This window comes from Cyprinodon tularosa, unplaced genomic scaffold (assembly GCF_016077235.1).
Source record: "Cyprinodon tularosa strain WSP-4 unplaced genomic scaffold, ASM1607723v1 ctg4, whole genome shotgun sequence".
NCBI classification, from domain to species: domain Eukaryota; kingdom Metazoa; phylum Chordata; class Actinopteri; order Cyprinodontiformes; family Cyprinodontidae; genus Cyprinodon; species Cyprinodon tularosa.
Genome location: NW_024039118.1, coordinates 1,707,337 through 1,723,256, shown reverse-complemented (window position 1 = coordinate 1,723,256; position 15,920 = coordinate 1,707,337). Strand labels below are relative to the sequence as shown.

At 36.0% G+C, this 15,920-nt stretch overlaps 1 protein-coding gene across 1 annotated transcript; it reads right to left on the bottom strand.

The window, feature by feature from the left end:
• Nucleotides 1–1,902: 1,902 nt before the first annotated feature.
• On the bottom strand, nt 1,903–15,920 carry LOC119791654 (zinc transporter ZIP12-like). The gene is made up of 12 exons (XM_038297873.1): nt 15,417–15,920; nt 12,914–13,216; nt 12,621–12,828; nt 11,866–12,008; nt 11,567–11,738; nt 10,586–10,758; nt 9,559–9,714; nt 9,282–9,362; nt 6,206–6,281; nt 5,935–6,093; nt 5,657–5,844; nt 1,903–2,323 (listed from the first exon to the last, which is right to left on the bottom strand). The coding sequence occupies exons 1-12, from the start codon at nt 15,663–15,665 to the stop codon at nt 2,195–2,197; spliced, it is 2,037 nt and encodes a 678-aa protein (XP_038153801.1). The 5' UTR covers nt 15,666–15,920; the 3' UTR covers nt 1,903–2,194.

Sequence of the window (15,920 nt, the reverse complement as noted above, 5' to 3'; positions counted from 1 at the left end):
CTCTAAATGCACAAAGACTTCACATTGATTTGGAGAAGTTCTCAGTAACCTGCGATTATAGTTAGGCGAGGTTTTAAGATATTAACCATTTAGTCCTAATGAGGTTAAAGCACAACTACTAAAGATATTTTTTAATAGTGGTACCAATATTTGGTGTATTTACGTGTGGGATCATTAATACATACAAACAGATGTGGTGCCATGGGAAAAAAGTATTTTTGCAGAAATTTTATATGACAGTATCTAATTTGCAAATATAAGGTTTCTACAAAGTTTGGAAAGAGATTGAATTTTACTTTTTTTATTGTCAAAGCCATAATAATTGCAAGAATAGTTAAAGTAGAGAATAAGTAAATTATTTATTCACAGATTTTTTGTGTTGTTAGCCAGTCTGTCTGTCTGTCCGTCTGAGTGTCGGTCGGTCGGTCCGTCCATCCGTCCGTCCGTCCATACATCCATCCATACATACATACATACATACATAAATACATACGAACTGATTTCTTGCAAAAAATATGAAAATGTGTGCATAAATTAATATTGTCCAGAAATTATACAGATTTCTCAAAATTCTTAATAATAACAATAAACAGCCTCTTGGGCAGTAATGGGCTGCCATTGTGCGGCACCTGGGGACCAATTGGGGGTGGGTCTTGCTCAGGCACTCAGAGGTCAGACTGTGGGGATCGAACCGGGTAATTGTAACCTTCTCAGAGCACAAGCACACTACTTTTACCACTAGGCACCACTCTTCTTGTGATGCTTTTAAGTGTTATTCTTACATTTAAAGGTGTAATTAAAATGGGACAAACTGCACATGAACGTCTCAGACAGTATGAAATACTTTAGGTACTAAAAAACAGTGCCAGTGTGATCTTGTCTGAGGATAAAAACAATGGATACTGTTCAAATTCAAAGGGAAATCTTTTTATGTTTCCTGCCCGTGTCTGTTTTTCTCACTTGTTTGTGTGTTCTGGTGCCCTGATGCCCTTCTAAACTCTTCTGCTAGGTCTCTGCTGAGAATGCAAGGATAGACAGTGCTTCAACAATGCGCCCCCAGATGAAAGCTATTCCTTCCTCCATTCTGGCAATAGTTGCCTTGAAAAGTGGCAAACATGCCAAAAACTGACATTTCGACTGTTGAAGAGCAGATGTACTCTCAAATGTGTATGTTCAATGTTTTCCTGGAAATGCCAATGAGTGCTGGCATTTTCTAAGCTGACAGCAAATTTGCAAGAACAGTAGAAAATGCAGTTGACTTCCTTCAATTGTTTGGACTCTGCACTAAGCGGAGTCAGCTTTTTTTTTGACATGATAGGTGAATAATCCCACAGCACTGATGAAACTGATTTTGCAGTTTAACAAAGAGGAATGCCAATTATAGCCGGCTGATCAATAAAGAAACTAAACTTTTTTGAGCCCACTCACCATTTGAGTACCACAAATTTATTTCTGTGGTCAAATTATCTTTCATTTGTTTCATTGCAGCTGATGTATTCATCCTGCTTCCTCTACCTCCTCCTCCTCCTGAAGGTCCACTTTGACAGCTGAAGAGTGTTTTGCACTGTGTGGGTCGGACTCTCTGTGTGTTTGTACAGTACCAGGCATTAGTCACCCAGGTTGGTGGATGGAGAGAACGTGTGGTTCAGGTGGGTGGAAATGCCCTCATATTGGATCATACAGAGACCTCAAAAAACAAAGAACAAAGTGTCGGAGATGAGAGTAACAACTATCCCAACAGAGCTTTATAGATAGATGTAGAAAATCTTACTGCCTGAAAGAGAGGTGGCTTCTTTAACCTTAAAGTTTTTCATATCAACAGCATTAAACCACATCTACTCCTGTTGCTCTGCCCTTTTTTTAAATCATGGGAAAAAATCATGGAAAAAGAACATAACAAAGTGAAAAACAGCAAATTCTCAGATTTTATTTTCTTTCAATAGTGGGGAGTGCCGATGTAAGCCAATGTCAGTAAAAATCAAAATGCTATGCAATGTAAATCTCAATGAATATAGAAAACTTCTCAACCATCAGTGAACTAAAGCATTTATTTATGATCCAATGCTGTAATTGTGAGATGATGTATTGTAACATTTTGTCCAAAAAGTAACGCTCGTGTCTGATAGATTAATATGTACAATGCACAATGAGATAAATATAAAGTTAAAACCAGCAGAGCAGGTCAACATCTATTTTAGAATTTTAGTTCATGTTCAAAAAGTGCAAGCAACAAAAGACAAGTCCAGCCCAAAAGCAAACCGAGGTTCTGCAGGAGAAATGTGACAAATGGCCTGTTGGTCTTCACTCGATTCATCTCCGGCAGCTAATGAGAGAGGGAAGATAAGAGGTTAAACAAAAACATGTTTGACCAAACTCAGCAATTAGCATTATTACTATTTATTATTATTATTATTTATCTCCTTTCTTATTGGTTCCTAATAAAATGATACATCTAATAGAGAATGTTGTTTTTTGAGGCTTGCTAAAAAAAGATTATTTTGATTACATTGTTAGTAAGTAAAAAAAAAAAAATATGGTTCCTGTAGCATAACTAGATGGTAAATAAATGGCTTACAGACTATCATTTTTTTCAAAAAGTTTTTTTCTCGCTCTTAATAGATCCAAGCTAGAATAATACACAAATACAGAAATAAGAAAACACCAGCCTAAGGTGGTCAGCAGAGGCAACGCTAGTTGGTAAATGCTGCAGCAAAATGGCTTCCTGCAATTGGTGATAATGCAGAGAAATACCAACAAAATCATTCAAGTTTTTTTTTTCATTTTTTTTTTCAAAAGCAGGCAAGGAGCAAATCTGAGAATATTAACAGTGACGTGCGGTCAGGGGAGGCAGGTGAGGCAGTGCCTCACCAGCCATCATGGAAAGAAAGAAAATATATAATCATAAAGTAATTTAAATTGTTATATTCATCCGGTGGTTTGTACTAAAAAATATTCATTTTTCATGTAGCTTCACCAATTTCGATTTTTATTTGTTCAAAATCGCTGAATTTTCTTATTTTCCCATTCAAATGCTTGGAAGCGATGCCGGTGAGGCAGCAGCGAGCTCTGCCTCACCTTGGATTGCGCAACCCCTGGCTCTGCGCTGGCTGCAAAGCGGAGAGAGCATGTTGCTGTACGGCGTCAATAAAATGGTTTAAACAAATGTAATATGTGAACTTATTTCTAATAATTTGGCTTATGTATATAATGTACAGAGCTTTTTGTCACCAACTGTGTTTGTGTAACGTGTTTCGTGTAATGAGCGATTATAAACGGCAGAGAACAAGTTCGAGGTGAGGCAGGCAGTTCTCTTGCCTCATGGCAGGGGGTGCTCAAGAGACTGAAAACATAAGGCAGGAACAGGACGGATCAAGGAAGGCTTTCTTCCCTGGCAGTGATCTCCATTGAGACAGAGAGACTTTTAAAACTGAAGGAAGATAAGGAGGACTTCTATTCATTTATAAGTAAAGGTAAGACAGTAATAACATTTATTTTGTTTTGTTTTTTAAGGAAATGTGTGTTTTGTGAGCTACAGTTTGTATGTGTAAGGATGCAGAAGTGAAACATAACCTGTAAACTGCTGTCAATCTATGCATCTATTTGCAAATCTGATTCTGATGACGTCAGTGCCTCACCAGCTATGAACCTCACCGCACGTCACTGAATATTAACATATGTGTGGGTGGTATTGCAGCTGTACATTATTGAACAACAGGAAGAATAGACTGAACAGAGTAATGTGTGTTGTGTCGTTTGCAGTAATAGTGGGTATTGCATGATATGAGGCTTTTGTAAGTGTTCAGCCAACACCTTTATTTTCTTTAGTGTGTCTTTATATCTAACATATCCTGATTATGCTGATATTCTTTTTAATCAAAGGATACTTATTGAACTAAAGCAAAGGATGGCATCATTGTCCTTAGTCTTTGATCATTAGATTAAACAAAGCACTACAGGATGACATAAGCATTAACCATGGTCACACCAACCAACAGGGGGGGACAAACGGGTCAATTGTCCCCAGCCCAGGATATACTATGACCATTAAAAACACAGGCAGAAATAATTTTTCAGATAATAATTGTGATAAAAATATTTAATACTAGAGTAACTAAATATATATATGCATCAGGTATATCTAATATATATTCTTTAAGTAAGGATCCATTTGATCTCTAACCACATATATGAAGTGAAGTCATCTATGACTTGTTTGGAGGACAAAAAAAAAAATCCGTGAATAGCAGATTATTGAAGAATATAATAGCCAAAGGAGAATGAAGTATGCAGTTAAGTTGACTTTTGTGTGCAAAGCTGTCAGCTGGCCTTAGCATGGTAGTAGAGCACAGCTGTGTTTTGTTTATTTTGTGGCTTAATGCTACCTCACTCTTTTTCTTTTTTCCTATTTATTCTTTTTTCTGTACATGACAGGATGGTGACTGGACTTAAATTTTCACACCTTTCTCTAATGTTCCTGCAAAAATCAACTATACAGCAAAACCAAAAATCAAGCAAATAAAAAAAAATATTAGCTTAAACATATTTTAGTAAATGCTATTGAAAAATATACAACAACATTTTTTTCTTGTCCACTAGTAGGACATTTCTTTATATTTGCAGAGGTGTCAAAAGTATAAATATTTATTTCTGAAGTAGAAGTAGACATCCTACTGTTTCAAAACACTTTTTTAGAAGTTAGAGTTTAAAATTAAGCTTATTACTCAAGTAAAAGTGTAAACGTAAAAGCTAATGATGGAACCAAACGACCCATTCATCGGTTACCATTTGCATGTTTCCAAGCAATACAAGGCTTTGTCTATATAAGACTCAAACTCACTGCGGATCCAGACATTTGAATTGAGAAAGCTTCCTGGAGAGGTGGCAAATCTTGGAAACCAAGTCCAGTGGATATTTTTAAATTTTTACGGAATGTAAAAGTCGCTTTTTTCAAATGAAAATTTTTTCTACATATCTGATTAATAACTTCCTTACATTTTATAACTAATGGCAATAGTGTCAAATTTAACTTGGCATCATCTTGAAAAACTATTTATTTTGGTATGTAGTGAATTCCAACCACAACAAAAATAATTGTCTGGATGAAACAAATTATTTTTATGTTTTTTTTATTTTTATTTTTTTTATTTTTTTTTATACCTACATGCCATAATGAAAATGAGCTCAAAAGAAACAAAACTAATGATTCCATCTTGAAAATAGAAGTAGAAAGCAGAGATAATTGCAACAAAATGTAAGGAGTAGAGGTAAAAAGTTGTCTAAAAATAATTATTCCAGTACAGTAGAGAAAGCCAAAATTTCTACTTAAGTAGGTAACAAAGTATTTGTACTTTGTTACTTGACACCTCTGCATATATTTGAGGGATGAGTGTTTTTTTTTTCTTCTATCCAGGTTAAATTATAATTGAGAATAAGTCTTTGCCTTCCTTTGTCTAAGCTCATTGAGATTTTAGGCATGGGTTCAATACATTTCATAATTTTCAAATTTATTGGTATTTTGGTTTAGTGAACGATGTAAGATAAAATCTTAGCAAGGGCTGACTATTACACCAAACCTACTGTATGTTTATAAATTCATTTTTGGACCTGTTGATAATAAGATTTAAGAATATTTTTTCCTCATTTAAAAGTGCCTCACCATTTCTACCAGGGACAAATATAGAAATATTCCAGCTGTGACAGAGAATATCCACTGTTGTACATCTGTGTCGGAGGAGACACAGAGTCCGATGTAAAGACCCATGAAAGCTGTCAAAGCGCTGAGGAAGTTCATCAGTACAGCAATCTTCACTGAGAGCCCAGAGCTGAGTAACACAGCAAAGTCCCCTTAAAGTAAAAAAGCAGCAGAAAAATGATCACTCAAGGGTATTTCTGTTTTCTAGCCTCAGCAGTAAAACAAATATAATAGCCTCTCACCCATCTCGTGCGGGATCTCGTGGCACAGAATGGCCACTGTGGTTGCCATGCCAGTCTCGGCTGATGAGGAGAAAGCCGCCCCAACAACCAGGCCATCAGCAAAGTTATGAAGACTGTCTCCCACAATTACCATCACAGCTAGCAGGGGAACCTCTTGTCCTGGACACACAAAGAGAGTGTGTGCAAATGAAGGATCCTCTGTTGTGCCAGAGGACTAATTACACACAACACATTATTTTTAGACACATTTTAAATGAGCTGTTTTGCTTACTCTGATGAGGATTGCTCCCGGTGTTTGTATGTTCAGGAGGATTTTCTGGACCCTCTACGACGTCTTCCACTGAGCCCTGAAAAAATGAAAACAATTATTATAGGCTTTCAACCCTTTTTTGACCTTTCACAATTTCAATTATAGAACAATAACGGATCAGGCTTTTTAACAAATAAATATCCATGCAACTCATAAACTACAAGCTTTTTCTGAAAATATAACACAGCTGCATCTTTATTGCATAAAGTTAATGTTAATATCCCTACTTTAAAAAACAATCTATAAAGGACACTCCTTTTCTATTTGGGTTGTTAGTCATTTGGCTTTTCTTTCTTTTTCTTTCTTTTTTTTTTTTTTTTTTTTTTTACAGTTTTTATACTTTAGCAGTTTTAGTGTTGTGCCCGTTTTTGGGATATTTGTTGTAGCCATAACATTCAACAAACATGTGGTACCGCAATGGTATAAAAAGCTGATGATATGAATTCGTTTTTTGTAATCAGCTCACATTTGTCTTATTTGCCATCTAAACTACACTCCACCAGCGAATTTTCTTATTTTATAAGTCTTTGATACAGGCAATAATTGATGTCCCCGCCTAAGTCTTCTGGAGTTTCTGACAAAGTATCCTAAGCTAAATTGTGTTAATTGGACTGGAGAAAAATCAGAGAACATGATTCTCACATGTCTACAGTATATGTCACGTGTCTATTCCCACTGTGTATATGAGAGTGGGATTGTTGAATCAAGTGTAGGATAGCATCTTAAAATCTAACTCCACGATGATAAGCAAACAGCAGTGAGTCATTATTGCTGGTTGTTTTTTTGAGGTTAGCAACAGAAATCTCTCTAGGACCTTTATGATGTGTGATGTTAGGACATCTGGTCTATAGCAATTGGCTAATGAGTCTTCTTTGGTACTGGAACAAGGCAGGAGGTCCTCCACAGTGGTGGAACTGTCTCCTGAGTCAGACTAAAGCTGAAGAGGTGTTGCAGAATCCGACAAATCTGCACAGTCCTTTATACTCTGAGGCTGACAGCAACTGGACCTGGTGACATATTGTGATTCGGTATCTCCACTTGCCTCTCCCTTTTACTTGAAGAGAAAGACAGGTGGCAGAGTGAGCAGCAACATCTTCTGATTTGGTTGGAAAAATGCATAGCAGCAGGAAGGTCCATGGCAGAGATGGACGATGAAACATTTGAGGTGTGAATGAGAATCTTTGGGACAAGGGAGGACATGATCTCCATTTGGCTCTGGAAAGCATAGAAGGATGTTGAGCTTGTTCATGAACTGAACCAGCTGGAGAATGCATTCAGTTTTAGGTTGTGTTCAAATTTCCATCTGTCTGAGTCTCCTGCTTGAAGCAAGTGATGTTTATCACATCTGATTTTTTTTTTTCCTGCTGGAAAGTTCGGGGTGTTTGCTTTCTAGCTTCTTCCTGTATACCTCCATGCTTTCTCTTATCTTGACCTTGAGTTTCTTCTGTATATTCTCCTCAACAAATCCTTTCACTTCCTGAAGTGTTTAGCCATTTCTTCAGATCACTGGTTATCAAGAGTTTATTATTTGAAAAACAGAAGTTTATGTAGGAGGTCACACACTATGGCTGCAGAGTGCATTCCAGTCTTAAGTCTGTAAACAACTTGGCAGGGCTTTTTAAGCTTCCAGTTTGTAATTTTAAACCAACACTAAGTAACTTTGGAACCTTTATAAAATATTTTCAAAACTTCTATGATTGAAGGTCGACTTACAACTTGTTGTAATTCAACTCAAAATTGAGACTTGTGAATGAAGGCCACCCTAGCCTCCGGAGAATATGAGTTCAACTAAAGAGGTAATCAAGCAATGTGATTCAGCTGTGTTGGATCAGGTAGATATCTAAAAGTTGCAGGATACAATGACTTGAGGACTTGAGCTGAACATCCTTGCCCTAATTGCTTGAGGCCTGTCTCAGAAGGAACTAACAGTGTTGGGCAGCAGCACCGTTATAAGTAGCACCATTACTAACTTTTATTGTCCTTGCATTGCCTTCTCACCTACAGTATATTGGAGTGGCACTTTAAGACTACCTATTGACAAGCTACAATGCCTGCCAAACTATGCAAAAATCAGTCAAATAATTTTCACATAAAACACTTTATGAATTTTTGTTTTCTCTACTTACGTTTTTGGAAAATTGCACTTCATGGAAAAGCTATACACTTTAAGTTCTTAATATTGTTTCACACAAGATGATATTTGACATAATTGACATAAAAGAGCAAAACTAAATAAACCAATGAGTTGTTTTTATTGTAATAAACCAATGCTTTGCTTTTATTGTGACTTTCTCCTGCAAAATGATCGTTTATCTCACCTAATCAGATCACATTTGACTTGGCTTTTAGTGGTGGCAAGATAAAGTCTGATATGCTTTTTAAACAACAACTCAATCTTAAGAAAAAACAGACTGTACCTCTGTTTTTTAAAGTAATTGCAGTTTCTGACTCAACAATAACTTTAGAGTATCAGCTTTTATAATAAAAGTTTATTTTTTTTAATCTGATCAGGGTTTCTGTAATAAACACTACAGCTATCTAAAAATGATTCACCAAAACTATATATTTTCTTAGAATAAAGGGTTTCTTAGGAGTAAATGGAGTGCTTTTCTCTCTCTATATTTGCTTTTTTTCTTCCTTTTTTGTTGTTTTTTCATGGAGTGTGTGTTGACAAAAATAAATTCAAGCAGGCATTTAAAGGGATCTGTTCAATTCAGTACAAGCTTTCTGGGAAATGCTATCCTTTATTGTCCAACACCCTACTTGCTATGTTTCTTTACTCCCTCCTACACTACTCCATCTCTTACATTATATAACTACAGAGGAGGAAGGGATTCAAGGGAAAGTAGGGATTCATTAATTAATTTTAGTTTGTTTCTTGTATTTCCACCTTTTAGTATTATCATGCAAAACTTGATTGTTGCAAATGTCTTCTCCTTTCTCTATCTAAATCAAAATAGAAAGGGAGATAACAAGGGTTTTCTGACAGCAATCCTTAAACAACCTACAATGTGGCTATTGCTGTGATGAGACTCACCAACTGGATGGTTGAAATGGACTTGCTCCTCTGAGACTGACCATTAGAGTTCAGGTCCAGGGTGAGGTCACTGCAATGACCCTACAGACAAAAGAACATCAGGTGACCATTGTTACACAACATCCAAAGTCATGACAAAAGTGTTTTTCTCAGGATTCTCACAGTTTATAAGAAAGCAATCAGTCAGCGCTTTAATGTTTTTGCTGTGATACATGATTATTTATGCTCTTTCTCAATGTAGGTAACTCTGGAAAGGCTGAAAAAACAAAACCCTTACATGTCCATGAGATGGGACCAAGAAGGAAAATATTCTTTCAATCAGAAAAAATCCATAAATTCCAGCAATCATGCCCAGGATCTTCCACAGATACTCCTTATGCTCAATGTAGAGCTCATCACCATGACTGTGAGTACTGTCATGTAGGCCAAGAATCTACAAAGGACACGAAAAGAAACACAGTGAATCCACAAGTAAGACATGCTAGCCATGAACCCCAAACACCAGATTAAAATTATTCTACTGTAGGGGCACCACTTGAATATTGCTAGATGAAATCCTCGTTTTAGTTTAAAGACAAACAGAAGATTAATGCATTCTAAGAACTCAGCAGAAGGTTGTTGTTTTTTTCGTTGTCTTAACAATCCCAATACTTTGGTGACCAGGAAATGTAAAACAATATAAGATTTACCTGAGAGACTTTTACAAGTTTGATCAAATACTTTAATGTGTTTTACAAAACAGTGGGTCTGTTCGGATTGACAGCGTCTGGCTACCACTTAGTCTAATTGTTTTGTCAAACTTTTAAAAGTGTCTGATGTAATGTAATATTGTTTTACACTTTACGGCCACCATACAATACCATTATGATTACAAACGTAGGTGGATGCTTTCCCCTCTTTTATGTAAAAATATATAAATACTGATGGTTTCTGTACTGTACCTCCACACTCAATGTTAGCACTTCTTTGGAGGTGAAACAACCATTATTATTTCTATCAGCTGTGTAAAAGAATACTATATAAGGTGCTTTAACTTATGGTGCATATATAGATTTTGTACCGTAAATTAGTTTTACTGCTTTGGCCACCATGATAATGAACTCCTACAATTTCCCCACTTACTTAGTATTTTACCACCCAAACATCTTTACTCATAATAAAATCCCTTTTACATCAGGATTCTCTGATTTATCACATAAAACCTGCAATCTAACCCATATTCTGTATGGGTTGGATTATTTTTGAAAATCATGGTGTATCTACAGTCTGGTGTGAAGCGGTCTTTGCAATTCATTGTGTCATACCTGTGGAATAAGGTGCAGGAGAGCATCACCTGAAAGGGTTCCCACTGCCAGGCCCACAAACAGCTGCAGGATGAGTGTGTAGGTCTCCTGACATGAGTTGAAAAAAACCAGGCATATCCCAAACATGGAGCCAAATGTGATGATCAGGATGGCAGCTGTGCTGTAGCCATACTCTATTGGAACAAAGGAACGTACAGTGCTACTGATATGTATTTTTATTTGTGCAAATCAAAAGTATGAAATGTGAAAAAAAGTCAAAACAAAATAGCATAATTATATACAGATATAGCTGTATACAAAAATGCTTTGACCTGACAGTCCTGTATCGTCTTCATAAGTTAGAATTATAAAATAATAAAAAAAAGTTTTCTCTTAATGTCACATAGATTAGCAGCAAATTAGTTGTGATTTTGTGTAATGCAAAGTATTTGTCGTTAAAAGGGTTATAATATTATTTCAAAACAATCAGAGTTGTCACAGAGTTGATAATTTTAAAACAATAGTCTATATATAATTAAGGCAGGGAAATAATCCCACAAGTCTTTGTGTGTATTTCCGTGAGAATGTTTCTCTTTTCCCTGACAACATTCTGTTACCTTTGTTGTTTTTTACTTAGTGTCACTGCTACATACTAAAGGTTTTACTCTCTAAGGTAGTTTTTATGAATCATAGACAAATATTGTTCACTGACATATTATGTTGTTTCACTTTTAATATGTTCCTTTGTCTCTTTAATTTTAATTAACACGTACGTTTCTCTCACTAACAGTTTTGGTAATGAGGTTTAGTGTTGCCAATTTTACCTGGAAGCATTAGTGTTATGTATACAGACTCTTGATATTTCTGAGTGTGTAAACCTGATCATCACCTAATTTCCGAAAACATTGCTTTACATGCCAGACAAACTTAAAAGTTATAACATTTAATTCAAAGGAATTTTGTTACATATAGAGAAAAGGAACAGTTAGTGGATTGACTTACTTTCAATAGCCGTAGGAACTCCCCCCCTTGGCATTTGCTGCAGTGACCCACAGACATTGCCTAGCAGCTGCTGAATGATGGCAGGACAGATTTCTCTGAATTGGTCCTTGGAAATGGCTAAACGATGGTCCAAAGAAAAAATATCCACCAGCTGATTGGCTGAAAAACACACCTGAATAGGTAAAGATGCAAAAGAAACTAGATGAGAATAAAGCCTTTCAAATTAATTTGCATTGCACCTGCAAGTATTTTTAAAGGGATCCTGCCATGACCGAGAATTCACTGTTATTAAGCCTCACCTGTGCCCATTCTCCATTAGTATCTTGGCTAAGATTTTTCAGCAAATGTGAACTTCCATTGATGCTTCGCTTCTTCTTATTGAAAGAAAGCTTTGCTTTTTCGCCATGTCCAACTCCTAACTGACGAAGAAGCTCCTCCAGGTCTAGGTCGAGATGAGAGAGGTGAAAAAAATGCTTCTTCAAAGTATGGGGTGGTAGAGACATTTATGACCAATAACTATTTAGGAATAATAATTGTAGTTTAAGCATAATGAAGGTCCATGTCACGATCCAAGAAGTTATAGGAAATCTGAAACGTCTTTATTATAAGTGTGTACATAAAATTTTAAAATAATACAAACTTGCTTTTTTCTTGTCCAGAAGAAATTGAATTAATCTTTAACATTAGATTTTTGGTCAACTAGTCGAACGGGAGGGGGTCTAAACTTGTCAAATTTTAACTCTCCAGGGATAGGAGGACTTAAAAAAGTTTGTGTGACTCCCCAGTAATCCATGCCCTTTTCTAAATAATTATAAAAGACTAAAAATGGTTTACCATACGTAAGGACTTGGCTAACAGGATGATATCCAGTAATATAGAACGGTCAACATTGTGCATAATTGCTCTGCACATACAGTAAGGTACAGTATATTAAAAGTCTTTAAAACCAACTAAATGTTAACAAAGCCACTACAGCCTCAAAGTACTTTGAAACAGAGGCTACTTTATTATATATGATGACTTAAATATCTGTGAGTTAGTATGTTTTTCTTACCTATGATCTGTGGGTTATTTGAACCATTTAGTGAGTGAAATATGTAATCTGTGAAGAAGTCTGGGGATGGGAGGTTTCTTGTTGAAAAGCAGTGTCCCTGCAGGATGTGGCTGATGATAGCTGCTGCTACTTTGGGCACCTTTGCCACAGCTGCACCAGGATTTCCATCAAAATCCGCCTCTTTCAGAATATGAGCTGAATGAATGCACTGAAATCAAAGATAAATAATTCATCTAAACTTTATATTGCTTCGATAAAGACACATCTGTCTAAAAAAAAAAGAAAGACCCTACTTGCAAACCACTTTTGGAGGGACGATAGTGCTGGTTAATGAGCTGCAGAATAGTGTCTGTCTCGCTGTATGACAGAAACTGATTGTTTTCATCTGGATTCAGATTGATGAAGTGCAGCAAATAGAACTGTAAGTTCCCAGATGAAGGAGAAAGGGCTGATGGAGGGCTGACTTTTGAGACACACAGGTCCTTCAAGTTGATTATGTAATATAGCAGAACTGTTGAGATCTTATAGTAGTCTTCTTCAGTGAGATTAATCCTGTCATTTTCAAGAACTGAGAGAGCTCTGCTCGGTGTCAGGCACTGTTAGAAGAAAAACAAGAATGATGTAAAACATCAGGTCATTTAGTTCATCACATTGTTATAAAATACTGCGTTAATTTGATACGTTTTACAGCCTTGTGTATAAGTTTTGAAAAAGAAGGCAAAGCTCAATTTGATCAACCAGTAATAGCTTGTAAAACTCAACCCTAGGTTTAAATCTTCAGTGGAATTTGGTTAATTGAATTCTAAATCTTACTTTCCCGGCACAATGTGCACTAAATCCCACAACGAGTTCCCACCTGAGAAAACATGCACTATGTCTAAATCCATTTTATTAGGTCAAACTAAGTAATGTCTAAAGCCTCTCTGCATGAGTGACCTATAAGCTCAAGCCTTTGCACTTGCAGTCCAGCAATTACAAATGCAGTGACTTTCAGAGGTATTTATACTTTATCAATATTTCACATTTTCTTATGTTTAAATAACAAAATTTTAAGGATTTTGTTGTGGGATTTAACTAGACTTTATCAGATCTAAATCAAATTGAAGTTTTTCCAATGTACTTGGTCCCCTTTTTATTATGATACACAGAAAACAACTGTAATCAGATGTCAGCTAATTGGTTAATGGAATTCAATTTGGTATGATTTCAGTTCGTGTAAAGAAAACTAAATCCTACAACTTTTTATACAGTATCTCTGACTAATGTAATTTTTAAGATTAAGTGACATGTATAAAAAAAGTATCTAATTATTAGCCAAAATTGAAAAGGTTTGCTAAAATGTGTATTTGTGTGTATCATCAGATCATTTCATAATTATTTTTTGAAAGCATATAGTATTTTTTCCTTTTTAAGCTTTCATTTTTTTATTTTTTTTTTGCTGGCTGCTTGGTGTCAATGAATAAAGGCTTGCCAGATAATGTCAAAAGGCCAATGGAAACATACGCACACACACACACACACACACACACACACACACACACACACACACACACACACACACACATATATATATATATATATATATATATATATATATATATATATATATATATATATATATATATATATATATATATATATATATATATATATATATATATATATATATATATATATATATCTTCCACTGTGGAATGGTTAAGAAGCTCCTTTTTCTGAAAATGGGAAGAGTATGATACATTGCTGTCCACCTAAACTGGCAGGGTAGGTAAGAAGCCCAGTTCCCCAATTTCCCTCTTAAAGAGCATCAGAGTCCACACCTACAGACACATTCTTCCAGCAGGACAGTGACTCTGAATGCATAACCAAGGCTACAAAGGAATGGTTTTAGACCAGGGTTTAAAAACCTATGGCTTCAGGGCTCCTTGATCTCCTGAGAACCCTTTTATCTATTCGGGAACACAATTAAATATAAAAAAAAATCAGCACAGCAAACCTAAAGTTATGGGTTTTGAGCATAGCTACAGAAAAAAAAGATGGATATTAAATGCTGTATTTTGACAAGCATTTTAATTTATATTATTCTTTTTGGTTGGAAAATTCAGTTTTTAACAAGGCTCTTCCTGCAATAAAAATATCCTGTTTTGAATTTGATGGCGGGCCTAAGTATGTTAATGAGGGCTTCCATGCTTCATTAGAGTTTGGATGTAAAACAATAACTGGTTACGTTACAAGACCATTTACTGAGAGAAAACAAAATGAGAGCAAGATTTGCATTTACTGTATTAACAAGAAAGCCCAGTCATTATGAAGAGGGGGATTTGGAAGGACTGTCCGTTACTGCAGAGCTGCTTGCCTCCTATTAGCAAACAACAGTTTGTTTATGAAAACAGTTTCAGAGTTGGTCATTTGTAGGAGATGACAAATGACAGCAGCTTCAACCATACCTTGAAATAAAGTACAGTTTATACTCATACTTATACTCATACTCATACTTTATGTGAGTCTAATTTGATTTATTTACAATACAATTACTGGATCATATAGGTTAACCAATTGTTTGCGGCTTTATAAGACCTTTTAAACATTTTAAATGGTTCCCAAGACAGTAGGCCTTCCCCACTCCTGGTTTAGATCAATGCACATTTATGAGTTTGAACTGCCCAGTTAAAATTTTGACCTTTGCCAATGCAGTTTTGCTAAAATATGAGAGGTATAAAGTATTGGACATAACAGTAATTATTCAGAGCGTATCATATATTGACAGACACATGATAAAAATAAGACTGGCCTTACTTCCTCACACATGTCCAGGGTGATGCCCATCCTCTCTGCACAGTGCACATCCTGAAGCAGTTTTTTGATCAGGAGTCCAATTTTGCTGTTCTGGAGTGTGGGCTTCTCATCAGTCTCCAAAGGTAGACCCAACGCCCTGAGAGTGCCCCGCAGGTACTCTTGGTCCTGTGTTTTACCCTTGGTGACTCTGCCCAGCTGACAAAGATGCAACAGGAGGACCAAACATAGAGCTGAGCTCCTAAAGTACATTTTCCCAACAGTGCTAATATCCCTTCAAGCGCTGATATCTGGCAATAGGTCTAAGCGAAGAAAGTGATCAAAAAGAAAAAAAACAAGTAAACCTGGAAAACAAGAAACAGACAACTTTAAAAAAGAAGGGTGTTTGTTCTTGTAGAGAGAAGAATTCATATAAGGTATGCTGGTTTGATAGAGAACAAGAGATCTCAGCGGGCACCCTTGATCTGACCCAGTCCTTACAGTGCTACGCAGTTAGTGAAAGCCTGG